Source organism: Daldinia loculata (assembly GCF_022478755.1).
Source record: "Daldinia loculata strain CBS 113971 unplaced genomic scaffold F4817scaffold_10, whole genome shotgun sequence".
In the NCBI taxonomy this organism is placed as follows: domain Eukaryota; kingdom Fungi; phylum Ascomycota; class Sordariomycetes; order Xylariales; family Hypoxylaceae; genus Daldinia; species Daldinia loculata.
In genome coordinates, this window is record NW_026054864.1 from 456161 (window position 1) to 482140 (window position 25980).

The following is a 25980-nucleotide window of genomic DNA, read 5'->3' on the forward strand; positions in this document are numbered from 1 at the left end:
CCACCCCCATTTGCCCCATTGCCAAAAACAACCATCAGGTAAAATTGGCGCTCGCTGGCTGGGCAGCGCTGGGACGCAATGGTGCCCTAATAAAAGTACAAGAGATCTGCCGTTCCCATGATACCCTCCTTTCCTCTTTTCTTTCCTCACGAAACGACCCTGTTGATGTCGATGCCGTGACGTGAAAGCATCTCTCCAGCTTTCGTCCTTGTTTTCTGCGTATCCAACCCACCGCTTCACTCTTTTAGCGGGCACTCGTTTTCACGATATCACGAAAATAAACAAACAAACAGCTCTACAATTAAATTCGCGCAATCTACGGTCAATTGGAGTTTAGTTCGAAGGAATTTCAACAAGTAATAATGAAGGCAACTTTCGCGGTCGCCGCTGCTGCGGCCCTGACCGGTGTCAACGCTGTCAGCGTTCACCACCGACACGCTCGCGCCCACGATGCGTTCCACGCCCTCGAGAAGAAGGCTGACAATGCCACCTGCGGATGTACTACCATCTACAGCACCTACTATGGTGAAGCCACTCGTATGTTATAGATCCTTTCGCAGCTATCAGAATAAGTTCCTAATCATAGATGCTAGTCTCGTTCCCTCCGGTTCCCCCCACGACTTCTGCTACGCCTGTGGCTACTCCCTCTTCCACCTCCACCCCTCCGCCGCCGCCAGCCACGACTACCTCGACCGCCGTGCTCGTCCCGACGCCAATTCCCCAGACTATCTCGACCACGGGTGTCTACACTTTCCCTGCTACCACCGTCACTCTGACTGAGTCGACTACGGTATGCGTTCCTTCCACGACCGCTGTCCCCAGTGGTACTCACACCCTCGGCGGTGTTACCACCGTCGTCACAACCGCGACTACGGTTACCTGCCCGTATGCTACGGTTTCTACCAGCGAAGGTGTCACTACCAGCATCATTGAGACCACGACCTACGTCTGCCCGTCTGCTGGTACCTACACCATTGCTCCCATCACGACCACGGTCGATAAGTCCACCACTGTGACCGTCCCTTCCGTCACGAACTACCCCCCTGGAACCTACACTCAGCCTGAGGTTGTCACCACTGTCACTGAGACCAACACCGTTGTCTACTGCCCGTTCGACATTCCTACTCCTAGCGTTTCGAGCACTCCCGTCCAGGTTTCGAGCACTCCCATCCAGGTGCCGGCCTCGGTCTCCGTTGTCGTCCCCACCATCATCCCTACTATCGTCCCCACCATTCCCACTGTTCCTAAGGTCTCTACCTCTATTGCCGTGGTTCCCAAGCCCAGCTCGTACCCGGCTTCTTCTCCCTCTTCTTCCTCTTCCCCCTCTTCTTCTTCCACTCTCTCTACGCCCAAGCCCAGCGGTACTCTCGGTGGACCGGTTGGCCAGCCATGGGGTATCTCGTACACTCCTTACGAGACCAGCCAGCAGGGTGGATGCAAGAGCGCTAGCCAGGTTGAGGAGGATATTGCTGCTATTGCCGCTGCCGGTATCAAGTCCGTCCGTGTCTACTCCACTGACTGTGATACCCTCCCCAACGTTGGTGGCGCTTGCGCTAAGCACGGCCTGAAGATGATTCTCGGTATCTTCATTGACTCTCCTGGCTGTGATGCCCACAACCCCAGCGTTTCTGAGCAGATCAGCGCCATTAAGAGCTGGGCCAAGTGGGAACTTGTTGAACTTATCTCGGTTGGTAACGAGGCTGTCTTCCACGGTTACTGCGAGCCTTCTGAGCTCGCTTCCCTCATCACCAAGTGCAAGGGCGAGTTCAGCGGTTACACCGGCCAGTACACTACTGCTGAGACTGTCAACATCTGGCAACAGAGTGACTTCTCTTCTGCTATCTGCGGTGTCGTCGATGTTGCTGGTGCCAATGCTCACGCTTTCTTCAACACTCAGACCGCTGCCCCCCAGGCCGGTCAGTTTGTCAAGGGCCAGCTCGATATCGTCAGCAATATCTGCCAGGGTATCTCCGGTATCATTCTTGAGACCGGTTGGCCCTCAGCCGGTGAGACTATGGGTCTTGCCGTTCCCGGTGTAGCCCAACAAGCCGAGGCTATCAAGAGCATCGTCGAGGAGTGCGGTGACAAGTCTGTCATGTTCAGCTTCTCCTCCGACGCGTGGAAGGACCCTAACACTGCCTGCAAGTGCGAGCCTTACTTCGGTGTCGCTGCTGCTCTTGGCATCAACATCAACATCAGCATATAAGGTGCCTTCTAAACGCGCACTAATGGCGTTATATTGTATATTGTTACGTCTTTATCCAAACGGGTTGCAACATACACGCTTTTGGCTACGGAGAAGTATATGACTAGGCTACTGTCAGGGCGGTTCGGTTGTTGTATATCCGGAGGATCCGTATCCGTAGTTCCCTTTGTAATAAGAGCGATGTCTAGGGTTGGACTGGCGGCGCAAGGAAGGCGATAGATGTATTTCTTGAGAGTAGCTCTATCCTAGGTGTCAATACTCGGCCCCGTTCCGAATATAGGGTCTGATTCATAATGTTGTAATCTACTAGTAACTATCTATTATTGGATAACTAACACTGTTTGTCTTTACGGTTTCTGTCATGTTCTGTGATACGCTATTTTGAAATGTGCTATTAAAAATATTTAGTAATAATTTTGAAATTTTATTGTGTTTTATATTATGTTCAACTATTCCGTATAAGGTAGTCAGTATTGAGTTACCTATCTATGAGTTTTCATTGTTCCCTTTTCAAGTCCAACTTCCTAGGAAGTCGGAGCGATATCGTCAAGTAAGTACAAAAATCCTTATGCGTCAATCCCTTATTTCCCCACCAAAACTCACCCATTTCGTAAGGCCATAAATGGGCAAAGAAAATGAGGAAAAAGGAAAACTATTATGTCCTTTTATTTTTATAAATCATCAGGAAAGGTATATATATATTTTTTGGTAATCTTATAATTTCCTTGTTTTTTTTCGCCTTTTCGTAGCTGTGTAAGGACAGGTAGCTTTGGTGGGAAAACGCGGGACTGACGTATAAGAATGGTATGTAGATACGTGTATATTTCCTACTTGCAACAATTACTACTGGTTCGTTAACCTTTACCTTGCTCACCTGGATATTTCGGTAATAGTATTCCTTTTGTAACGGGCTGCCGTTACGATGTCACATTTGTGTTCCGGATCCGGACCCGCGCTGTCGATCTGCTCTAGTTATTTAGTCCTGTTTCATAGTTTTGGCGTGAGAATGTCAACAGGTTTTTGTACATGTATTATGGGAGAATCAACCTGGTTTAGGCGATGGGCTTGAAACGTGGGGTTGCGGCTTTGCGGCTTTGATAAAAGGGGTTTTACGCTTTTTATGGTTGTTTTTTATATGGCGTTTGTTATTGTTTATACGAAATGATGTGGAGTTTAGATGACTGATGATATAAAATCCGGTAACTTGACATTATTGGCTACGTAGATAGATACAATATCATGCATTCGTCGACCTCAAAAGCAATAGCTGTACGGATACTAACAGCTTCTAGAGCACTTACTCTATTAGATAGTCTAGGGAACAGTTGAAGAGGGTATTTGTCTTTCGTGGAAGGAGTGCTAAAATATTTATACCTAGTAGTAACGGAGGTGCAGTTCACCAAAATCTTGACCAAGCATTACACACCACACACATTGAGAAGTCGGAATAAGTGTCATAATTACAGCCCACTCACCAAGTAGGTCCCTATCCCTATCCCTATCCATTCGTTCTATCCAGTCATGCCCTTCAGCCTGTGTACAAACCAACTATATGGTACACCCGATGTCGACGCGCAACGCTTGCTTCGCATCGTTCATTCATTCAAACTGCCAAGAACATGAAAAAAAAACCATCCGATAACACACTTTCCGACCAACGCCGCCACGAGTGCTAGAGCCCATATATAGAAGTGGCCCACTACAAAATCCTGGCCTATGCATTCGTTAAATAACCCTATCCCTCATTCCATGTATCTACTGTGCTCAAGCCGCGGGATCCGACTCGGGGATCTCGAGCGTCTCTTCCGGGTTGGCTTCAACTGGTAACTCAACCTCCTTAACCGGGTGAAGTAGCATGGGCGGTAGGCACATTCTGCCCTCTCCACCCCGCATTTCATTGACATTGGTGCCGTTCTTGCTCTCGTCTGCGGTCAACTCGAACTCTTCGCCTCCATCGTTGTTGACCTTTAATCCGAGCCATCTTCGGTACAAGTTGGGTGCGAAACCTGAGTTGTAGAACCAGGTGAGACCTATAAGATTATGCTCACGCTGGCCAAATACGGAAGTACGGGCGCCTCCTGTAGCTCCATTTTTGCCGTTGTTGAGGGTCCTCTCAAAGACCTCCGTAGGCCACTCGCGGTCCACGTAAAGAGGGTGTGGTACAAATACGGCCTTGTAACCATGTTGCAGAGCAACGGTACCTGGCCACATCTCTGGGAAAGCGTGATGTTTCAAGAAGGCAGTCTCTCGGTGCATTTTCATGAGTAAACGACGAGACATGCGTGATGCTGTGATGATCTGAGCCCTACGAGGCGGCAGTCCATTGCTACCCGTTGTGTTATAGCCAGTAATGTCGTCAGCCAGACCCCAGGTAGTTCCTTCTGGATCGAACATAGGGTTGAACGTAATATAATCAGCCTCTTCGCCAACTCCCCACACGTATTTATCCTTTTCGTAGGTTGTCTCGGGTACGGGATCATCGTCTGGTTCAAACCAATCTTTAGGATCTTTGGGTCTTTCAGGACCCCAAATAGGCTTTTCGCCACGACCAGACTGCGATTTCTTGTTGGCTCCGGGAACATTGTCCCATATATTATCGGCACCTGTAGTGCCCATCTCAGTCTGCACTCGCGCCATCTGCTTGAAATCCTCCCACGTTCCATGGACGGAAGGCAGGTAAAATCGAGAATTTCGTTCCCACAGACCCTTACGTGGCTGTTCCTTGGCCCAATTCTCTATCTTGGTGAACAAGTCATAGTAATGGCCAATGTATCGAATGTCCATCTCCCACTGCCAGTAATAGTCATATTCTGGGTGTAAGTAGGCAAAATGTTGCATAGCCATTTGCAAGCCACGGTAGACACCGTGAACGGGCAAATCCGGACCACGAGCGAAAAGATCGAAAATTCCCTGGTAAAGCGATAACATTTGGGTTTCTGTCCAGAATGTGACAATACCTCGGAATTCCTCCGGTATAGTCTCTTCAATTCGTCGTTGGTATACGGCCGCATCTGCCCAAATTGGGTGTGCAGCATCATTCTTAACTTGAACGAGCAGGTGAATATCATATCGACCACCGGATGCTAGCACCAATTCGCTGATTAGGGAGCGAATGTTCATTATATCCTCTTCCCTCCAGAAGTATTCATCCCAGCACCGGATCACAACCGCGGTCCTTGGCAACTGCTTCCCTGCAGTCCCACCTTCGGCGGCTGGTACCGGCTTCTTTTCCTTGACAGTTTTGTCTGTCTTGTCGGTTGATGTCTTGTCGGTTGATGACTTGGGTGATTCGGGAACTGGAGAGTCACGCGCCTGGAGCTTTGTAGCAGCAATGTCCTCATTGATGTAGAAACCATGAGGAGAGGGCTGTCTAGCGGGCACTTGCTTGTAACGACCAGCATTTGTCTGATAGCACCGTCTCTGAACATCCGCCCAGTCCGTCCCTCTCCAGTCGACTTGGGGCACCTTGTCCCAAGTCGCCTCAAAGCCTTCCTTTTCACCGTGTTCCCCAGTACCGAGACCGCCGGACCTAACGGAATAACCGAAACCATATGGCCCATATCGGCCATAGCGTTCGAAGCAGATATCCTCGGGAAGCCCTAGGAGCTCATAGGAACCGAGCACGGGGTCAGGGAAACCATGGGGACGCCCCTCATAGTAGCGAATAGGAGGCACGCGTACTTTGTTTGCCTTGTCAATGTAGCATTCCTGAAACTGCTCAGGGGCATCCTGGAAAACACTCTGGGGATACCGGATATACTCTTTACTGGCAGGCAAGTTCCGCTCTTCGACGTCTGATTTTAAGTTGGTGCTGTTGACATAGAACAACTTGTCTATAGGCTGCTCTCCTTTGAATAGGGGATACTCGGGCGTGTTCTGGGAAAAGGGTACCAGGTTCCTAATACCACCGTAATATCTTGTAAGGAATGGGAATTGCTCCCACGAAGGAGGTGTGGATGGCGGCCTGTTAATCCTGCCTTCAGCAAGGGCTCTGTTCTCATTGTGACTTGCTCGGATGAGCGAGAATATCATCGAGACAATGAAGAATGTTAAGCCAAAGCAGAGATACCGAACGACCTTGTTTGGTAAACGGTAGTTGATTGGTTGGCGCGGTTTACGAGGAACTGGGAAGGCTCTTTTAGGTATGATAGGGGTTGCTGTAGAAGTTGAAGCACTTGTGAATCTTGAGTTGTTTGTACCAGGAGATGAGGTGGTAGAATAGTCGTCATAATCAGAATCGTCATAAGAATCGTTTGAATTTCGTTCCTTGCTTGTAAGATGTACATTTTCGTAAACAGGCAATTGGGATTGCCGACCCTCGCGGGAACGCAACGGGTTCGAAAGAATTCCCATCTTAGATGGGGAGCAAGATTCTGTTCGACGGTATTAGTATTACGACGTTTTCAATAAACTGTCTGTCTAAGAGAGGCTACGAACTTGTACACCAAACTGTACACCAAACTCGATCCGATTGCTTGGGCTGTTTCCCTGCGCCCGGCTTGGGTGATGATGCTAGGTAGCGACAGACTCGCGAGTCGCGAGTCGCGATAGATACCCACAAATACGTTTGATATTCGCGTGTATTGGATCTACCCTTTTGCAGAGGTTGATTTCGAGTTTGCAAATAAACACGAGGAAATATAATTCAAAGTCGAGGGGTATATCTATATCGTAATCGATAGGTAAGTTGTTGATGAATTTGTTTGGAGATTCCCACTTTCTCCTTTTCAGTCCAATGGCCACTGGCCCCCTATCCCTGTTCTTACCCCTGTCATGTTGACGACCTGGCAACCGTAGGAAGGTACGGATACGGGTACCTAGGTACTTCAAACGAGGAAGCTACGTAATTGCTGGTGCTGAACCAATCAGAGTAGTTTGTCTCTCCTAAATAGACGCCCCAATAACGGTTCGGATAAGTGAGGTTAGATAAGGTGCATTCTCTGACTATTACATACCGCATACATAGGTATACTGCATTATGTCGGAAACCTTGTATTGACTTGTTGAATGCATTTTGTTACTTGAAGTCGGCGGTTGGACGTCGTACTTTGACATTGGCAAACTTCACCTTGACATGTTATGTTATCTCCTGCGTGCAACGTTGTTATTGTGTATAAAGAGAAAATTCAAGAGTCTCCTCTATCAACTTGGAGATTTCCAACCCTCAATAATAAGAATCATCCACATGATCATAAACGCCACAGCCTTAGCAAATATGGTTGTTAAGACAAAGCAAGCACTTTTAACCACATAGAGTTCATCGCATGAGCTGAGTTACAACCGCTCACATTTATATCCTACTTCGTAGTTACATGTCTTAAACATTTATCCTAGGAGCGTATCGGACGTTCATAAGCGCGACAACTTGCAGCTTCTTGCAGCCTCGAGACGCCGATGGGGATCGATCCGATGTCCGTACTCATCGTTACTGGGCGATGCTATGTCTGGGTGCAGCCCGGAACGCCTCACTGCAGCCGTTTTGTAGCAAAGTTGCAACGTCGTCTCCGAGTGCGGGCTCCCATCTGCAGCCACATTGAGGAAGAATTGCTACCTTGGACAGTTTATACTTGTGCATATCTGCAGGTCCGGTCACAAAGACGCAGCAAACTAAACTTTACAATTGTGTGAAGGCACACGAACTTTTCGCCTTATACCTACATATTACTATGTCTAACTCGGGGGCTTGGACTGAATTAATTCAAAGTAATTCAAAGTTCTGTTTTAGGGTTAAAGAGATCTAATACATCACCCTAACGTCAAGCCCTGGCTATGGTTATGTCAAGTTTCGATCTTCAATCCACTCAACTGTGGATCAATTAGATCAATTGCTATAAATGTGTAGGTAGGTACAGTAGCTTAGGCAGTTGCTGGAGAATTAAGTTTAGTTTCCCCGGGTTAGTTATGTCAAGGTTTACATACCGATCCCGCTGACAGCTGCGATAGGTACCTAAGCCTGAACATGTATAACATGTACAACCCGTACAACTCATATATGTGCTTGCTCTCTTTAGCTTTCTTCCTATCACTTGACCAAATGGCAGGAACCAGCTGGCCAATCTAGATCTCCCAATGTCTGCTGCCCTTTTCTTCTTAAAAGGTTCTAAAACCCTCCCCAGGGCCCAGGTCTCGTTTCTCTCATCGTAATATTCTCCTATACGGGCAAGACTCCAAGTGGCTTTTAGGCTCTCAGTTCGCTCTTCGAAGATAAACTCCTTCACCTCTGGCTTGCACAAGTGTTCCCCTCTACGATAGATAGGCCTCATCCTACTCGTACCGTCGTACGGTTTAGTCCATATCCACATTCTGCTCTGACATCATGTCCGGCACACTCACGAGGACTGACACAACGAGATCTCCCTCACCCGTCGATATTTGTCCTACTCGCAATGGCGACCTTCTAGCCATTAACGTGACTATTAGGCAAGACCCTCTGTCTGTGACATTAGATGGGCCCGCTATCTTCTTCATTGCCATCTTGCTGATTCTCAGCACTCAATTGCTCCAGCCTTCGACTGTGGCCTTTCTCATCAGTGTGTTTACGCTCGTTGTATTCGTCCACAATGATTACCAGAACTATTTAAAGCTCGGCCCCGGAGGTACGCCAGCGACATTTGCCGGTTACATTCGCATCAACTGGTTTAAACTCTGGGCCTGTCGGGACCCTTTCACCCCTCTCCCAGCAGATCCAGACGTGCAGCCAGCCGCCGGAATCCTCCGCGAGAAACCGCTTCCTTACCGCTGCGGGCTGCGACCTAAAGTCGTCGGAATCGCACCGCAACGGCAGGTCGACCAGTTTGGTTCTCGGGACTGCTACCTTACTCTACGGCGTATCTTGGAATCTCATAGCCGTAATAATCCGGAGGAACTAGGCATCGGCACATCTTGCTTTGAAAAGCACGGCTTGGCCCTATTCTCTCGCTATCCTTTCAACAAGACCTGCCAGGGTGAGATCTGCCACGTGCATAACTCGGACTACTCGATGCACCTAAACCTGCACCCGGACGACGTGAAGGAGGTCATCGAGAAAGGCTGGGGCCAGCGACATCCCTTGACGAGCCAGTGTTTTCTGAAGATGCCCGTCCCGAAACAATTCACCATGGTATACGCTCCGCGATCGATGGATGAGCTGAAAGTTGTGTGCCAGATCATCGAAGCTGCAGGCTGGTGGGTTAGTGCAAAGGAGATGAAGCTGAACGTGATGGGAGAGAAGTAAACTGTTATATGGGCGTTTGCAAACCGGATAGCTGGGCTGAAAGTTTTACGATGCACGAAGTATACGGATAGCCCCTAGGTAGAACTCGTTTGCATAGATTATCCTATGAGGTGGAAACGAGCCGGTAAACCAGAGATTGGTTTCACAATAACGTATTGCTTTAAAGTAGACTTGAGGATTACAATACAAAATAATTTTAGTTCATTAATTATCAGTTAGACAGGGACATTCACGTATGACAGATGCTCAAGAGAAGTCCACTTGTTGGTATATCTAAGGTAGGCATATGTCTTAAGTCGTTGCATCAGCTTAAGTCAGCAAGACCCCCTTGATATCCCTACTTTCGGTACCTATATAGGACAACCTTGGAGATCAGTCACGACCCCATAACTGAACTCTAGCAACCTGTATAAGAAATAGCACTTCCTTGATTATTATAATCTTCCCCATCGTTCTTGCAAACCATCCCCAGAGGAATACGTTTTGGTAACTTTTCAAGTAAACCGTGCAAACTACAAGCGTTGCTAGTCGCTAATACCAGCCCTAAGTAATCGTACATCGTAACTCTTCCCGCGGGGTGCAGCACTCCTCGGCGTATAATACATAACAAGTGAGTGCGGCCTCATAATATTAAGTAAGTAGCAATAACAAGAAACCCATCCACTCATCCACGCATCAATCATCGCTGTCATCGGCATCCGCGTCATCGCCTTGCTTCTTGCCTGACTTGCGATAACGCTCGCGCCCCGTGGCAAGCGTAGCACGGACCGTGCGGCCGTCGAAGGCTCGCCCGTCCATGAGGTTGATGCAGGCCTCGGCGGCTTCCGGCGTCGTGAATTTCACGCTTGCGATGCCTTCTTCCTCGAGGTCGTATAGCACTACGTTGGTCACGGGCCCGAGCTTCGAGCACTCCTCGCGGATATCCTCTTTGATTTCTAACATGGCGGCTGGGTCCTCTTCTAGCTCGCGCAACGTGAACATGTGTCGTAGGATCACCACGCGGTCGCGCCGTGCGCCCGTCTCTAGCTGGCCCCCGTACGGGTCGTCGTCGTCCCAGTCTGCGAGCTTCGCGTCGAGCTTCTGCGTCCGCCTGATGATCTTCTGCTTGTCCTGCTCGCGCGCGCAGTCGGGCGCCTTGCCCGCGCCTAGGATGAGCTTGCTGCGCTCGCTGGTACCTTCGTCCGCGCCGTTTCCGTTGCCATCTTCCTTGGTGCCTTCGTAGTTCATCTTCTTGTAGCTCGAGTCGGCGGCTTGGACGCGCATGCGCCCGCTCGCAAGCCCGGACGAGGTAAACCGGAAATCGGTGTCGTCGAGCAGCATAATGGCCATATCAACGCTCTGGGGCTTGAAGAAAACGATTAGAGCGTCGCCCTTGAAGTTGCCCTTCTCGTCTGTATATAACTTGATTCGCGGGCGACCACTATCGATCTCCTCGGCGATGACGCCGCATTTGCGCGAGAACGCATCGTGCACCTCGTCCACGGTCACATCGAGGGGCAGGCCGGTAACGTAGATAGCCGTGTTCTGGCGCGGCTGCGGTGGCTGCTTTTGCCTCTTCTTGGGACGTTGCTGTTGACCCCGAGGCGCATCTCCACGACCATTCGGCTGGTCTGTCTTACGCTTTTTGTTGGGGATACTAGAGCTATTACTACCGTTGTTCGGTTCGTTGTCGGGGCTCGCGCTGCCTCCGTAAGCTAACTGCTGCTGGGCGAGCAAATCCTCATCGACTACGGGTATCCACCGCTTTAACTGGGAATCCCACTCGAACTCGCTCCCGTCCTCCTGCACCGCGATGTACTTGTTGTCAAGCTTGGAGAAGGAGATTCGGTCGTCCTGTTCGAACTCCTGGGGGTCTGTCGGGAAGGAGAGACCCGGGCCAGGTTGCGGGTCTGCCATCGTCTCGTGGGTTTATGAAATAATTATAGAAAGTAGCATGAGTCAGATAGGTAGGCAAGACAAGGCGTGCAATTTGTTCAGATAGTGTTAATCGCAGTTGAGTGGGTGTTTGAATCGACTTTTAAGCTTCAATTCGCAAGCTTTATGCACTACGCTACGGCACACTACTACAAGGTACTATGTACTATGTACCTGTACGTCAGTGGAACACAGTATTAAATTTACTCCTTCCATGTCTGAGCCGGGACAACCCCTGCATAGGTACCTTATCAGGTTTAGACCAATCGTACCGGAATTGAGTCCTATTAGAACCTCAAGATGGGAGTGAGAATTGCCAATCATTCATTACACTTTATTCATAAGTACCTGTATTATAAAACATAGTTATATCTAAAAACTATCGTTCTTTTAATATCTACTGTAGCTATATTTCTTTCGCGGGCTCGTTAGTTTGGCTTCGATTTCTTCGAAGACGATTCTTAATAAAAGCCAGCCTTTAAGCCCGAGCTTGAGAGTATAATAAGTGTCTAAGCATAGGTACGCAAGACAATATGATATACTTGATTTACCTAACTAGCCCGTAATGTAATATCTATAAGCATCCTACTTCAGAATGTATATCATTTGCATAAGGATATGATGATATATAAGTCTTATATCTAAGAAAGCTCTGTCAGTGAAGTGCCATGACGTATCACTTAAACACATGTATTGCAACAGATATAGGCCGTCAAGAAATCAACGTCACGTTCCTATTCTCAAATCAAAATCACGTTATAATTCTTTTTCGTACCAACTTACATACCACGCAGCCCGCGTAGTCTACCTATGTAAATACAGCGTGCTGTCGCACATTAGCCCTTGTACACCTACACCTGAACGCCGGATGCAATGCAAATATGCCACCGACTAATAGCTACGGTGCAAGACGGTCTAACAAGAGATTCTCTGCTCCTCTTAAAACTTCGGGATACTAGGTAAGCCTTCATTTCTTGCCCTTCTTCTTCTTGCTTGCACCGGGTGAACCCGAGTCGACTAGCACGGCGTCGTCGTCACTACCTTTGACAGAACCTTTGGTCGACGACTCCTCTTCCAGCTCCTTCATGAATTCCTTCTGAATAGTCTCGCGGCGCTTCTCCCACCACTTCTTGTCGGTCTCCGCGCGACTCTCGATCTCCTCGAGTCGCTTGCGGAGCATGGCATTTGCGGCAATCTCGTTTGCGGATTGGAAGATCGTCTGGCCCCAGCCGGGAGAGAGAGCATTTGCCTGGCCGAGTTAGTATAAGTGCGCTTTGAAAAGGTATATACGGCGATCTGTCCTTACCTCTGTTACTACGTCGCGGAGTTCCTCTTCGATTTCCTTCTCAGCTCTTAAGAATCTTTGATTCAGATCCTCGCCAACACTACCCCTCTGCAGCAAGCTGTTAAGCGCCTGCTTAGAGGTTCGGACCTGGATAATGCGACGGATGTCCTCGACGGCTCTTCGTAATAGCGCGGCCCGGACAACACTATCGGGGACCTTCGGCGCCTTTTCTTGGCCGGGTTCGGGCTCCATGTGAAGCAGAGTTAGGTAGATATTTCTTTGTAGGTGCGGCGGGAACCATGGCTCGAGGTTGGCATTTTCAACTACGGACTTGTTAGTTTCGGTGCGGCGTCTTGAGGTTGATGCAGGGAATCATACAAGCCTTTCGTTTTCGATAAACCGTTGAAAAGGTGTACAAGGAACCTCCTAGAACACTAATATATGCGAACGGGAGCGCAAGGCTCATCCAATCTATGTCGAACATTTTGTGTATTCAGTCGTGTTGTGTAGACTGGGAATGTGGAAAAGAGAAGTGAAAGACACCGTTGACAAAATATCGAAATGTAGCCAAAGTAGGCAATTAGGTATGTGCCCTTTTTGGTAGTCGGGATCTTGACACTTTTCACGTACCTAGCTCGAGTCCGTACCACATCTGATACCTGCATGTACCTTTGTATCCGCGCTAATTCATCCACTAATCAATCCACTATCGCACAAGCCACAGTTACTAAATTTGGCGCGAACACTTTGACCGCCTTGCCTAGTTAAATTTTTAGCTTATCTCTATGGGCTAGCTATCAATTTTTCTTCTGGAGCTGATACGGCAGAATTTCTTCCATCTTTAAACTTATCACGACAGGCGCGCGTTCGACAAACATTTGCGCAGCCTCGACCAATCCAGCCTTATACGAACGATGTCGGCTCCAAGGCCAGAGTTTATCAAGTGCACAGGCCATAAATCATTCGCTCAGCGCCTAGTACTTGCGACATTAACAGGCCGGCCCCTACATATATCGAAGATCCGGTCGAATTCCCCCACCAATCCTGGTCTCGCCCCGCATGAGATCTCGTTCCTTCGTCTGCTCGAAGCTGTCACCAATGGAAGCTCTATGCAGATTTCCTACACCGGTACGACGATAACGTATCAGCCTGGTCTGATCACGGGTGCTATACCGGGCTTCGGCGCTACAGACGACGTCCTCGAACATCACTTACCCGCGAATTGCTCACGAGGCGTCACATACTTCCTCCTACCACTATGCCTTCTCGCGCCCTTCTCTAAGTCACATATGAATGTCCGCTTCTCAGGGCCGGGCGTCATCACATCAGCTACCGAGACGGGCGACCTTTCGGTCGACTCCTTCCGTACAGCCATCCTGCCCTTATACAACCTCTTCGGCATCCCCGCAGCACGGATAGAGCTGCGAGTTCTTCAGAGATCATGCGCCGGGCCCCACGGTACTGGTGGCGCGGGTATCGTCGAACTCAGATTTGCAAGCCAGGTTCGGTTACCAAAGACATTACATCTGAACAGAAGCCCCGGCAGGATAAAAAGAATACGAGGAGTCGCATATGCGACAGGTGTGTCAGCGTCAAATAATGCCCGTATGATACATTCTGCGCGTGAAATACTTAACCCTCTCGTATCGGATATACATATCGCGGCGCAATACGACCAGGCACCGTTAGTCCCAGATGCGGCAGAAAAAGCTGGAAGCAAGAAAAGAATGGGTATTGGTTTTGGTCTCAGTTTGGTTGCGGAGTCGAGCGCCGTAGGTGTACTGTACTCGGCAGATGTTGTAGTACCACCCAAGGGAGGAATAGTTCCCGAAGATATTGGAAAGAGATGCGCATACCAACTCCTAGAAACCATAAATCTGGGAGGTTGTGTTACCGGAGCAGCCGCAGGGACAGTCTTGACGCTGATGGCTATGGGATCTGAAGATGTCGGACGTTTACGTCTTGGGAGAGACGTTGTGGGGACAGAACAAATTATAGGACTCGCACGAGATCTTAGAAACTTCGGGGCTAGTAGTTGGGGGCTTCGGGACGCCGAAGACGACGACTCAGGCGACATAATAGTCTCGGTAAAAGGGACTGGCGTCGGTAACGTGGGTAGAAAGATTGCGTAGTAATGATATCCTTCAAATTTGTACAATGTCATTTAACAACTATTTATGGCTGCCTTGGCTGAGCCGCGGCCTGCCTCGCTCTTCTCTGTGCTGCCAAGGCCGCGAGCGTCGCATTATATCCAACATTTTGTATAGCATAAGCAGCTGCGCTTTCAGGAGAGTTTGCCCGTGTATGCCAGGCCGTCCAAAGTGACCGTCGAATATTGAAATTGGCCAGAACGGCATTACCAGATCTCAATGTGTCAGCTAACCCTTCAAGGTCGCCTACAGGAGTGGTGGCTTGTCTCAATAGGCCGACCCCCTCATCCGCATTGCGCTCATTGCCATTAGCATTCCTGCCTCCTAGAGATTGCATTTCGATATCGTTTGCTTCATCTACCATAGGCGCATCTCGTAAAACTCCCCGTTCCTCTGCGTCATGATCTTGCCCAGTAGTAGTCTCCTCCGTGGTAGTTTCGGGGCGGTCTATTCCCCTCCTCGGCCTCACCACTTTGCGCACTCTTTCTTTCTCGATGTTCACAGTCAGCATGAAGCATTGTAGCCCCAAAATCAGGAGGTCCAACAAGAGGAGAGAGAATTTGGAAGAGGGCGCTTTTTGTCCGACAAAATCGAAGAGTATGCCACCGTGGAGGTAGCCTCGGGATGCTTCGCCGGCTTGGGGTAAGGACGTGAGCAGATGCAGTAATATACATAAAAAGTTGGGGCCGACAATAGCAGAGACGTGATAGTTGGGTATGATTAGAATGGAATCTTCAGCCTTGGGGCTTATGAATAGGGCTTGAGAAAGCCATCGTATCATCAGTCGGAAGAACGAACAACTAGAAATGATATGTCAGCGCCTTCATATGATGTACCATGTATAACAGTATAGAGCAGGAAGGTCTCGTCATACTCCATATAGTATAGCGCACACAATTCGGCATATACGACAGTATCTAAGCTGATACTTAAATGCATCATGAATTGCAGCTTCTTTGTAAGGCCGTCCCTTGCGGCCTTGGAGAGCGACGGATTCTGCGTAGTGGTGCCGCCATCGCGACTCTGCTCGGAGGCTGCGGACTGTGGTAAGTCGTCGGCGTTGTCCCCTTGATGATGGTGGGACGTACGATAAGGGTCCGCCGGCGTGGTCGGGGTGGAAGCATTGTTCATAGCTCCACCTCAATCGACGTGAGAAGCCACCGGGTGATATGTCTTTACATGCTGCGAGGTCGTCATAAAGATATGAATCAGTTGCCTATTGCGCGGGCGCTCTGGGTGGAATTAAGGCGACAATTCGGGAAGCGCGTGGTATTTGAGGCGTTGGTTTTCAAAGGTCTGCAAAGCCACAAGGATGGATTCTTAGAAGCTGAGGATGATGTTAGAGCAGCTGAGAACGCCGCATGCAAAGATACAGTACGTAAGATAAAGTGGTTGTACTATGAGTGCCACAAGGATGTACCTGTGGCTGCTGAACATTATCTCGGTTCGCTGACTAAATTGCTTACTTAAATGCATAACCCCTAAACTTACATACCTCCTTCAATGTTGACTAGGAGTTCTTGATATTAAACTGTTAAGAATCGATCAAGCAACTTTATGAGAACTTTGGACAATATTCTTTTTCTAAACGCAGTTTATATATACAACTAGGTATATTATATTATATTCTAGTAATTTGCGTGTCCTATCTATAGGCAAATATTATTCCTTTGCAGCTTTCGCGGCTTCTAAAGCTCCTACAACTGCAAACGATATTATAGGGGTAATAATGTAGGAAAGCTATAATGGTAAGCCTAGGTCATAACTTCACAACACCTCTGGGATATGTAGCGCTTACCGTAAGGAACTTAGCTATCGACATTCGTATTTTCTGGTCCGCTCCACTGATATCAGCTAACGCGAGAACTTTCATCGCAGTAGGACCGATGGGCATCATCATTAAAGCCCACCATAACATAGGATCGTTAGGAAGTATATCAGTGTAAGCTGCTAAAGCCCAGATGAGGGGAATGCTGATGCTATAGCAGAGGTGAGCACGATTGCGTATTAAATACCAGGCCTAACTTACGCTGGCCAGAGTATGAATCTGACGAAGGTCACAGAAAGAACGGTACCTAGAGACAGTGTACCTGCTTCTTCGCCTTCTTTCATTCGCCGCAAGCTTAAGCTCAATTTTACGCCGACGACAATAACTTGGAGAGACACGAATAGTTCCCCGACGTTCTTCAGACTGGAAGTGAGCCACTAAGTATGTATGTTAATATCACATCTAGAAAATTCAATCCTACCACCAATGTCGGTTATATTTAGAAGAGTAGTTTATCAAGAGGGGAACATAAATTAAAAGTGCATTTCGGTCGACTTCCTGTTGGAAGATCTCTATGCAAGAAAAAATTGCATAAAACAGGTAGTTTGGATGAAGAAAACATCTGGCCTTGATGCGGGTTACTTCTCATACGCACCGCATTAAAATATCCGCCTTCATCCATGTCGTTGAAGAAAATTCGGTGTAAAGGCGGCGTGAGCCCTATTATTATACCAATGGTCGCGCCGATGAACGGTGGGTTAGCAAACGTCCCAATAGCCGCAAGTATCTTCTGAACGGGTTTCGGACTGGCTTGAAAATGGCTTCGAAATCGCGAGGTAAGCTTGTTTTTCACCCTACGCTCCCAGGACACGACTTTCCTGGGGAGGAGGGATGTACGCTCATTAGGGTCATCTGAATCATCGCCATTCTCAGAGTCGACGGGTGAATGGCAATCCTGCCCGTTTTCTTGAACTCGTTGACCTTCAGGGTCTGTTGAATTGTCCTGCCTATGTTGATCGCCGGTTATCCATTTTGCGCCTTGGTTAAATGTGATAGCAACAGTAAAGGGAGAGATTCGGTATTATTAAAGGCAATAGCAGGCAATGCCCATTTTGGCAGGCGAAAAAAGGCTACTGCTGCTTTTCCAATGGCAATAGATGAGATAGTAAAAATAACAGCCCAGACTAATAAAGTGTTAGAGACATTTTTGGAGGGTTAATTGAGTGACATACTAATAATAAGAACATAGTTCACTATTGTGTCGAGATGTAACTCGGATCCCAGTTTCGTGATCAACAAGCAAGGTAGCAACACATTAACACAGAGGTGTGATACTTCTTCAGCAGCATCCGTCGTGACTAGACCAAACTGAGCAGCAATAACACCACAACCAATTGTCAATAATACCGACAACGAGGCCTGTATAGCACCAAGGAAGGAAATAAGTAACGGCGAGACCATCTTATAAGTATAAGGACTCGATCGACTTGGAAATTCTACTGGAATATGAAAAAATCATGACATATCTCAATTTAATATACAAATTACCTATATATACGATTTTAATGTAAATATACTGTGTAACTTGGCGGACGACGTCATTACTACCTCTAGGTATAGATCTAACGGCAGACTTGGTACCTGGTGCTTTACTAAAAGAGGACCTAATTACCTCAAATACGTAATTGAGGGAAGTGAGATAAGGTTTCTAATGTACTGTATCCCACTGGATCGGGTCTGCCAAGAGATACCTACTAGGTAGCTCCCCCTCCAAGCCATCTTTACCTACCCTGCCTCCGTTAATCGCAACTCAATTTTTTAGCGGAGCCCTTAGTGCCTCTTTTTTTCTATCCTTATCGGGCTTATCTATACATCGATAGGCGCATGCCCTGAAATTTATCAACTTAAACACGGAATCGGATCTTTTAAGACTTGTTAATTGTTTAGTCTAGATACAACTTGAGTCATAAGGGCGCAAAGGATCCTTTTCCTAGAAGTTCAATTGACTTCAATTGGGAGTAGGGAGCTCCAAACTCTGGTCTCACAAGACCTCACCCCTTCTAAACCTCCCAACTCTCCCAACATTCCAGCTCCTAGCTTGTCATGGCCCTCTCCACCAAGCTTGCAGGTCGAGCACCTGTCCTATTGCGACATGGCCGACGACTGCCCATCGCCCGGAGGCCGCTTACCACGGCGAGTCTCCGGGCTCCCTCACAGCTTCTCGCCTCTACTCGAAAAGCTGGTTTTTCTCAAGAGAGGAATTTCTCTGTTACCGCCCTCTGCTCTGCGGGAAGTGTAGCTACTTCTCAAGAAGCGCCAAATCCGAAAGCCTACTTAGAGAGCGGCGTCATAAAACCGAGAGACGTCGTGGATGTCAAGAAGGTGCTGGTCATCGGTAGTGGTGGTCTAGCTATTGGACAGGCTGGAGAGTTCGACTACTCAGGTTGGTGCTGCAAAACTGCCCTTCAACCTAACGAGCCTGGCTATCAAGGGTGACTCATACTACAACTGAGTATATTGATGCTAATACCCAGGTTTGTATAGGATCTCAAGCGCTTAAGGCTCTTAAGGAGGCCGGTGTAGCATCTGTTCTTATAAACCCTAATATTGCTACTATCCAGACCAACCACGTCCTCGCTGACGAAGTATACTACCTCCCCGTCACTCCCGAGTATGTATCCTACGTTATTGAAAGGGAACGACCTGATGGTATCTTCCTGTCCTTTGGTGGACAGACTGCGCTGAACTTGGGTGTGCAAATGCAGCGCATGGGTATATTAGAGCGATACGGCGTCAAGGTTCTCGGCACTAGCGTTCATACCCTGGAGTTGAGTGAGGACAGAGACTTGTTCGCCAAGGCCCTTAACGAGATTGACATTCCAATTGCCAAGTCAATTGCCGTTGGCACCGTCGACGATGCTATAGATGCTGCTTCCAAGGTCGGATACCCCATTATCGTTCGCGCTGCCTACGCGCTGGGAGGTTTAGGCTCCGGCTTTGCCAATAACGAGGAAGAACTTCGCAATATGGCAGCCCGCTCTTTGACCCTCTCGCCGCAGATCCTCGTCGAGAAGTCGTTGAAGGGCTGGAAGGAAGTCGAATACGAAGTCGTCCGTGATGCGAACAACAACTGTATTACTGTTTGCAACATGGAAAACTTCGACCCCCTAGGAACTCATACGGGTGACTCAATTGTCGTTGCACCTAGTCAAACACTCAGCGACGAGGAATACCACATGCTTCGGTCCGCCGCTATCAAGATCGTCCGCCACCTTGGTGTTGTTGGCGAGTGTAATGTACAATATGCCCTTCAGCCGGATGGTCTCGATTACAGGGTGATTGAGGTCAATGCCCGTCTTTCCCGTTCATCTGCCCTTGCCTCGAAGGCTACTGGTTATCCTCTAGCGTATACCGCGGCGAAGATTGGCCTGGGACACAGCTTGCCTGAGCTACCAAATGCTGTTACCAAAACCACCACTGCCAACTTTGAGCCCTCCCTCGACTATATCGTAACGAAGATCCCTCGTTGGGACTTGTCTAAGTTTCAGCACGTCAAGCGTGATATCGGTAGCGCCATGAAGTCTGTTGGTGAGGTGATGGCTATTGGCCGCACTTTTGAAGAGTCATTCCAAAAAGCTATTCGCCAAGTTGATCCTAAGTTCCTCGGCTTTCAAGGCGACAAGTTTGACGACCTCGACTATGAACTCTCGCACCCGACGGACCGTCGATGGTTGGCTGTTGGCCAAGCCATGCTCCATGAGGGTTACTCGGCCGAAAGGGTCCACGAACTGAGCAAGATTGATAAGTGGTTCTTGTACAAGCTTCAAAACCTTGTCGACTGCACTAAGGAAATGGAAGCTGTTGGTAGCTTAGAGGGTCTGAAACGAGACCTTGTTCTCAAGGCTAAGAAGATGGGTTTCTCTGATAAGCAGATTGCGAACGCCGTTAAGAGCAACGAGGATTCAGTCCGCGCTCTTCGATTAAGTATGGGTATTCGACCTTGGGTTAAGAAGATCGATACCTTGGCCGCCGAATTCCCAGCTGACACCAACTACCTGTATACCACTTACAACGCCAGCTCCCACGACGTAACGTTCGAGGATAAGGGTACTGTAATCCTTGGTAGTGGCGTGTACAGAATCGGTAGCTCAGTTGAATTCGACTGGTGTGCCGTTAGTGCTACCCTTGCTTTGAGGAACATGGGCGAGAAGACTGTCATGATCAACTACAACCCCGAAACTTACTCGACTGACTTTGACACGGCCGACAAGCTGTATTTCGAAGAACTCAGCTACGAGAGGGTTATGGATATCTACGAACTTGAAAATGCCTCTGGTGTTGTTGTTTCTGTCGGTGGTCAGCTTCCGCAGAACATTGCCCTGCGTCTCCAGGAGACCGGCAAGGCGAATGTTCTTGGAACTGACCCTAAGGATATCGACAAGGCCGAGGATCGACAGAAGTTCTCTGAGATTCTGGACAGCATCGGAGTTGATCAGCCTGCTTGGAAGGAATTGACTTCCGTGGCTGAAGCTGAGAAGTTTGCTGAGCAAGTTGGCTACCCTGTCTTGGTCCGCCCTAGCTACGTTCTTTCAGGTGCTGCCATGACTGTTATCCGAAGCCACGAAGATCTGAAGGACAAGCTAGAGGCTGCCAGCAGTGTTTCTCCAGACCACCCTGTGGTTATCACCAAGTTTATTGAGGGTGCGCAAGAGATTGACGTCGACGGTGTTGCCCACCAAGGTAACCTGATCATTCACGCCATTAGCGAGCACGTCGAACATGCGGGTGTTCACTCTGGCGACGCTACACTGGTCCTCCCTCCTGTCAACTTGGACGACAGGACTATGGAACGCCTTAAGGAGATCGCCCAGAAGGTTGCGAAGGCGTGGAGCATCACTGGTCCGTTCAACATGCAAATCATCAAGGCTGATAACCCCGAAGGTGGAGAGCCAGCACTAAAGGTCATCGAGTGCAACCTTCGAGCTTCCCGGTCCTTCCCCTTCGTCAGCAAGGTCCTCGGTACTAACTTCATCGATGTTGCAACTAAGGCTCTCGTTGGCAAGGACGTTCCTGACCCTACCGATCTCATGTCTGTCAAGAGGGATTACCTCGCTACCAAGGTCCCTCAATTCTCCTGGACTCGTCTCGCTGGTGCTGATCCGTTCCTGGGCGTCGAAATGGCTAGCACAGGAGAGATGGCCTGCTTCGGTAAGGACCTTGTCGAGGCCTACTGGACATCTCTCCAGTCCGCCATGAACTTCCGCGTACCCGAGCCTGGCGAGGGCATACTCCTTGGTGGCGAGACCTCGAAGCCTTGGCTCACCCAGGTCGTCGATTACCTCTCCCCTCTCGGTTACAAGTTTTACGCTGCCGGCGAGGACGTCAAGCAGTTCATCGAGTCTACGACTAAGGACAAGGTCACCGTGGAGGTCATTGAGTTCCCCAAGGAGGACAAGCGAGCCCTACGCGAAGTTTTCCAGAAGTACGACATCCGAGGAGTCTTCAACCTAGCCCTAGCTCGGGCCAAGACTACGATGGATGTCGACTACGTGATGCGCCGAAACGCTGTCGACTTTGGCGTCCCGCTGTTCATGGAGCCTCAGGTAAGCCTCCCTCCCTTTATATAGTACTTTTTATTTGATATATACGAATATGCTAACTTGAATCGAATTCCAGACCGCGATGCTCTTCGCCCAATGCATGAACGAGAAGTTACCTCGTAAGGAGGGTATCCCGTCCGAAGTCCGCCGGTGGTCTGAGTTCCTGGGCGGCAAGCCCTTGTAAATATACTAGATACCCGGATCCACAAAAGTTTCCTGTCTATACTAAATCAATTCTAACATCGCAATACTAACGCGATACTTTCTCCCCCGTTCCTAAAAACGAAAAAATTTCATAGGCGTTGAGCTGGGATTCTTGCTCGAGGAGGCGGTCGGGTCGGAGTGAAGGGGGGGGCCTGATGAATGATGGACTGGCTTTGCCGTCTGTTATGTTATTTCTGTTTCCCCCTTCTTCTTTTTTTCGAGTTCCCTGGCAAGAGGAGGGCAAAAGAAATAAAAGGGGAGGATGAATTTTCATCTTTCGTACCGCGCCCCAGGGAGAAGCGCGGGTACGTGGGTATCTATGTAGGTAGGTAGGTAGGTAGGTAGGTAGAACGGTAGATTTACGTCTGCTATAGTATCTACTTGAATGAAATAAAAAAGTTAAAAATAAAATATCTGTCTACCTGTATTATAATGCGTGATGATGATAGAAAAATACAGTCTCCCCGAGAGTCTGGTACTATTCACTAATTCTCGTGCTTTCTAATGATATTATTAAAAGTACCCAAGATAAGTATTATCTCCGTATTTTTTCTTGGTATAGAAGGGAAGCTGATAGATCTGAGTTATCTTACCTGCCGGAACAGGCTCTCTAAGCTAGGTACCTAAGCTAAAACGATATAAGGCAACATACATTAGGTACTACGTGATAAGAATGATTCGTGCACGAAAAATACGCTTCTAATTCACCTTCCTAATCATCGGCGACGGAAGATGTGTATTACGAATAGGGGGTACTACCGCAACCATATCAATGTTTGGGTTGGTTTTCCTCCCCTAGGCACAAAAAAAGCTGCTCTTCTCCTCTATGCTGACGAAAGATAGACGAGGCCCCTTTTTAAGCCTCTATCTGGCCGTTGGTGACGAGAAACACATCCACCTAACTCGCCACTCGTTAGATCTTCGGCTATTTTCTTTCCCTCCTTTCGTCCCGAACGAGCACGAACCTATGCGAAATACGCGCCGACGGGATATCTCTCCTCCTTCAATATGTGCTTTTTCATATATCTTCGAACCGGGAGCGATCGTAGAAGGGTGCGTTTGAATTTCGTTCGTTCAGCCTAACGGCAGCAAAACGCTTAGCAAGCGGTCCACTGGATGATCTACTGGGGCGGGACGAAGACGATGATGAGGCGGAGGATGTTTCGTCGCCGTCCGCTTGGCCCCCCTCGTCACTTGAACGACGAGGGCGCTTGTCTATTCTTTTGGGGAGTTTCTCACCAGTCTCTTGTAGAATGGTTTCCAGAGTCTGCCAGCCCGGCTGGGAGAAGAGTTGGTACGTGTCGGCGAGGTCGTGCGTTGTAGCCGCACGGCAGAGGAGCGCTTCCTCTTCCTGTTTACTTGTTACTCCGACGATTCTAGAAAGAAGGGAAAGCGTTGGAGCTAGTCAATACTTACCTTCGATAGCACGCCTATTCCGTGTATGAAATTGAGAAGGTGGAAATCTGAAAGAGAGGCGAGCTTCTTATCATCCGAGGTACGAATAGCCTTAGCAACTGATGTTATTTGCTGGCTCTCTCCTAAAGCCTCACGGTTCTCGATAGGGAAGATGGAAATGTTGAATAGAGGCTTGGGTTCCGCGGGGAAACCGTGTGTTAGTGTTACAAAGAGATATTCAACAGGGAATGACGGCTTGGCATTCTCTTGTACATTTGCGCCATACTCGTTAATCTTCCGGTAGAATACCTCTGGGATATATCGCGTCCGGCTCGTCGAGCCGTCGTCTTCTTCCTCTTCTCGCACAAGCATGACACTGGGGTCAGCCGACGGCTCAATGAGGTCTGCCCGCACCATCTCCACGGCATCATTTGATACCTGGTATGATGAGATGGCGATCTGACCCGTTTCATTGCCCGAGATGATGCATGTAACGAAGTTAGAGCCGAATCTTCCCGTATCGCTCCATTTGGTAGGCTTGGGATGTTGAGCCTGTAAGCGCCCTGCAAAACAAACCTCTAGAGAGCTGAGATAGTATGAGTCGGCATGCCGCTTGCATATGACCTTTCCGTCACCTGTACCTGCATCGAGTAAGTCTGTAAATATAACCCCAACCTGCTCAAGACCGCATAGCTTGGCGACCTCGTTCACAGCAGTTTCGTTTTCCCAAGCGCTCAATGATACTCCGTCAACCTCGTCTACCTGTGGTACCTCGTAAATAGCCTCGACAACCGCTTTAACGCCGAGGGGCACTTCCGAGTACTCGGCATAGCGGCCATACAGGTAGCCAATCCGTTGTGCACCAGTTTTCCGCCACGCGTCGATAAAAGCATTGACAAGCTCAAACGAGGCAAATTCGACATGATCGACCATGCGGAAAGTTTGCGGCTGAAGCGTAATGGCGCTGGGCTGACACTTTGTGCAGATGCCTTCGGGCCATTGCGGGTGACCTGAGGGACAGTCCCTCTTCACTCTGAAATATGGCTCCTTCAGGGGTGGAATGAAGGAGCTCCCTAACTCGGGTTTGTTGGTTGCCGAGTTGATCTTCCTGAGATATGAATGGAATGATAGGTACTTGATCTTCTTATCGGCGAGGTATTGTGCGTTGAAAGGGTCGAGGGGCATGCAGTAGTCGCACATGCCTTTGGGTCCATGCTTGCACATCCGGTCTCGACCTCGAGGAATCTTCCCATTCTGTTTGTCTAGTCGGTCGTCGAGTGGCGACTGCCTCACCACTTCCCAGGGATTCTTGATAATTTTCGTAGGTGATGTTAGCGGCGGCGGATCGACCGGTAGGTCCTCTGTAGGTAAGATGGGTTTCCCATTTAACCTGTTGGTCGATGATAGAGTGCTAGACGGCGTTGGCACGCCATTCGTGTGGCCGTTGGCGGCGTCCTGGTGTTGGTAGTTGATAAATATCAAATCTCCGTGGCTGCACCTATGTTAATATTGGAATTCGGACAATATCGTAGGGGCAATAGTACCTCAACCCAATTTGCGCCAGCTTGAATTTTGCAATGTCCTTTAGTTTCTTCGAGTCTTTGGCCTGGGGGTCTGGGGACATGCTAATGCTATTCGGGTCAACGGTTGCGGGCAATTGCGCCACGAGCTAAGCTTCGAGTTAGACATGGCAGCTCGAATGTAATAAAGCTAGGGGATATACCTGGCGACCAAGCTCCGCGAAGGAGTCGGTTTTCTCGATGTTGATCCGGATCATGCCATCCGGCCCTCGTAGTCGCAACAACATGATGGTGTTCTCGGAATGGTGCGATTATACTGGGGGTACTGTATTTCGCGACGTATGAGAAATGATGGGGGAAAGAGACCTCTCGCCCATATGCTCCTATGGCCGGGGTTATATGTTATTTCTCGATTTCTCGATTTCTAATCTGAGTGAAGGACGTCTAAGAAGTGAGCTGTGTGATGACAATGTAAAGGTTAGGTGGCGGAGAGTGGAAGTGTGCGGAATATATCAGATTGGGAAAGATGATTAAATTGTACATATTGTACATATGTAAGTAAGTAATCACAGTATCAGGCACTGATGACGCGCGCCTTAGAACTTTATCAGACAAGTTAAAGGTGGGGTTGCTCTTGCAGCTTAAAACTAAGCTTGGCGTGGCCCAAGCTCCAACCTTTACTACATTGTAACTTCGTACTATTTTACTTGTTCGAGCTACATATG

The 25980-nt window shown here is 48.8% G+C and overlaps 10 protein-coding genes across 10 annotated transcripts; 4 read left to right on the plus strand and 6 right to left on the minus strand.

The window, feature by feature from the left end:
- Positions 1-362: 362 nt before the first annotated feature.
- F4817DRAFT_357199 (glycoside hydrolase family 17 protein) lies at positions 363-2206 on the plus strand (the record flags this gene model as incomplete). The annotated part of the gene is made up of 2 exons (XM_049305887.1): positions 363-537; positions 594-2206. The coding sequence occupies 2 exons, from the start codon at positions 363-365 to the stop codon at positions 2204-2206; spliced, it is 1788 nt and encodes a 595-aa protein (XP_049161523.1).
- A 1198-nt stretch (positions 2207-3404) lies between these two features.
- Positions 3405-6907, minus strand: F4817DRAFT_330157 (uncharacterized protein). The gene is made up of 2 exons (XM_049302351.1): positions 6644-6907; positions 3405-6579 (listed from the first exon to the last, which is right to left on the minus strand). Exon 2 carries the CDS (start codon positions 6557-6559, stop codon positions 3971-3973), a length of 2589 nt encoding a protein of 862 aa, XP_049161524.1. The 5' UTR covers positions 6560-6579; positions 6644-6907; the 3' UTR covers positions 3405-3970.
- A 981-nt stretch (positions 6908-7888) lies between these two features.
- F4817DRAFT_330161 (uncharacterized protein) lies at positions 7889-9623 on the plus strand. The gene has a single exon (XM_049302352.1). It carries the CDS (start codon positions 8523-8525, stop codon positions 9417-9419), a length of 897 nt encoding a protein of 298 aa, XP_049161525.1. The 5' UTR covers positions 7889-8522; the 3' UTR covers positions 9420-9623.
- A 28-nt stretch (positions 9624-9651) lies between these two features.
- Positions 9652-11465, minus strand: F4817DRAFT_15536 (uncharacterized protein). The gene has a single exon (XM_049298032.1). The coding sequence runs from the start codon at positions 11313-11315 to the stop codon at positions 10095-10097; it is 1221 nt and encodes a 406-aa protein (XP_049161526.1). The 5' UTR covers positions 11316-11465; the 3' UTR covers positions 9652-10094.
- Positions 11466-12070: 605 nt separating this feature from the next.
- Positions 12071-13227, minus strand: F4817DRAFT_330164 (Sec62/63 complex, subunit Sec66). Its single transcript, XM_049302353.1, has 3 exons — positions 12997-13227; positions 12640-12941; positions 12071-12582 (listed from the first exon to the last, which is right to left on the minus strand). The coding sequence occupies exons 1-3, from the start codon at positions 13100-13102 to the stop codon at positions 12301-12303; spliced, it is 690 nt and encodes a 229-aa protein (XP_049161527.1). The 5' UTR covers positions 13103-13227; the 3' UTR covers positions 12071-12300.
- A 122-nt stretch (positions 13228-13349) lies between these two features.
- On the plus strand, positions 13350-14938 carry F4817DRAFT_15599 (18S rRNA biogenesis protein). The gene has a single exon (XM_049298037.1). It carries the CDS (start codon positions 13533-13535, stop codon positions 14748-14750), a length of 1218 nt encoding a protein of 405 aa, XP_049161528.1. The 5' UTR covers positions 13350-13532; the 3' UTR covers positions 14751-14938.
- On the minus strand, positions 14772-16141 carry F4817DRAFT_15588 (DUF1746-domain-containing protein). The gene is made up of 2 exons (XM_049298036.1): positions 15643-16141; positions 14772-15568 (listed from the first exon to the last, which is right to left on the minus strand). Exons 1-2 carry the CDS (start codon positions 15897-15899, stop codon positions 14794-14796), a joined length of 1032 nt encoding a protein of 343 aa, XP_049161529.1. The 5' UTR covers positions 15900-16141; the 3' UTR covers positions 14772-14793.
- A 188-nt stretch (positions 16142-16329) lies between these two features.
- On the minus strand, positions 16330-17997 carry F4817DRAFT_363228 (uncharacterized protein; the record flags this gene model as incomplete). Its single annotated transcript, XM_049306622.1, has 6 exons — positions 16330-16508; positions 16567-16747; positions 16798-16973; positions 17192-17543; positions 17597-17720; positions 17769-17997. 6 exons carry the CDS (start codon positions 17995-17997, stop codon positions 16431-16433), a joined length of 1140 nt encoding a protein of 379 aa, XP_049161530.1. The 3' UTR covers positions 16330-16430.
- A 237-nt stretch (positions 17998-18234) lies between these two features.
- On the plus strand, positions 18235-22751 carry F4817DRAFT_330174 (putative carbamoyl-phosphate synthase arginine-specific large chain). Its single transcript, XM_049302354.1, has 3 exons — positions 18235-18979; positions 19081-22139; positions 22213-22751. The coding sequence occupies exons 1-3, from the start codon at positions 18640-18642 to the stop codon at positions 22318-22320; spliced, it is 3507 nt and encodes a 1168-aa protein (XP_049161531.1). The 5' UTR covers positions 18235-18639; the 3' UTR covers positions 22321-22751.
- Positions 22752-22852: 101 nt separating this feature from the next.
- Positions 22853-25825, minus strand: F4817DRAFT_330177 (polyubiquitin-tagged protein recognition complex, Npl4 component). Its single transcript, XM_049302355.1, has 4 exons — positions 25459-25825; positions 25280-25404; positions 23757-25227; positions 22853-23691 (listed from the first exon to the last, which is right to left on the minus strand). Exons 1-4 carry the CDS (start codon positions 25540-25542, stop codon positions 23359-23361), a joined length of 2013 nt encoding a protein of 670 aa, XP_049161532.1. The 5' UTR covers positions 25543-25825; the 3' UTR covers positions 22853-23358.
- Between the last annotated feature and the right edge of the window lie 155 nt (positions 25826-25980).

Coding starts and splice junctions, on each gene's coding strand:
- F4817DRAFT_15536 (XM_049298032.1), bottom strand. CDS start 11,315: ATGGCAGACCCGCAACCTGGCCCGGGTCTCTCCTTCCCGACAGACCCC.
- F4817DRAFT_15599 (XM_049298037.1), top strand. CDS start 13,533: ATGTCGGCTCCAAGGCCAGAGTTTATCAAGTGCACAGGCCATAAATCA.
- F4817DRAFT_330157 (XM_049302351.1), bottom strand. CDS start 6,559: ATGGGAATTCTTTCGAACCCGTTGCGTTCCCGCGAGGGTCGGCAATCC.
- F4817DRAFT_330161 (XM_049302352.1), top strand. CDS start 8,523: ATGTCCGGCACACTCACGAGGACTGACACAACGAGATCTCCCTCACCC.
- F4817DRAFT_330174 (XM_049302354.1), top strand. CDS start 18,640: ATGGCCCTCTCCACCAAGCTTGCAGGTCGAGCACCTGTCCTATTGCGA. Junction 18,980..19,080: donor TGGAGAGTTCGACTACTCAG/GTTGGTGCTGCA, acceptor AGGTTTGTATAG/GATCTCAAGCGCTTAAGGCT. Junction 22,140..22,212: donor CGCTGTTCATGGAGCCTCAG/GTAAGCCTCCCT, acceptor ATCGAATTCCAG/ACCGCGATGCTCTTCGCCCA.
- F4817DRAFT_330177 (XM_049302355.1), bottom strand. CDS start 25,542: ATGTTGTTGCGACTACGAGGGCCGGATGGCATGATCCGGATCAACATC. Junction 25,405..25,458: donor TCGCGGAGCTTGGTCGCCAG/GTATATCCCCTA, acceptor CTCGAAGCTTAG/CTCGTGGCGCAATTGCCCGC. Junction 25,228..25,279: donor CTGGCGCAAATTGGGTTGAG/GTACTATTGCCC, acceptor ACATAGGTGCAG/CCACGGAGATTTGATATTTA.
- F4817DRAFT_330164 (XM_049302353.1), bottom strand. CDS start 13,102: ATGTTCGACATAGATTGGATGAGCCTTGCGCTCCCGTTCGCATATATT. Junction 12,942..12,996: donor TTATCGAAAACGAAAGGCTT/GTATGATTCCCT, acceptor ACAAGTCCGTAG/TTGAAAATGCCAACCTCGAG. Junction 12,583..12,639: donor TCCGCGACGTAGTAACAGAG/GTAAGGACAGAT, acceptor TAACTCGGCCAG/GCAAATGCTCTCTCTCCCGG.
- F4817DRAFT_15588 (XM_049298036.1), bottom strand. CDS start 15,899: ATGAACAATGCTTCCACCCCGACCACGCCGGCGGACCCTTATCGTACG. Junction 15,569..15,642: donor TGTGCGCTATACTATATGGA/GTATGACGAGAC, acceptor TATCATTTCTAG/TTGTTCGTTCTTCCGACTGA.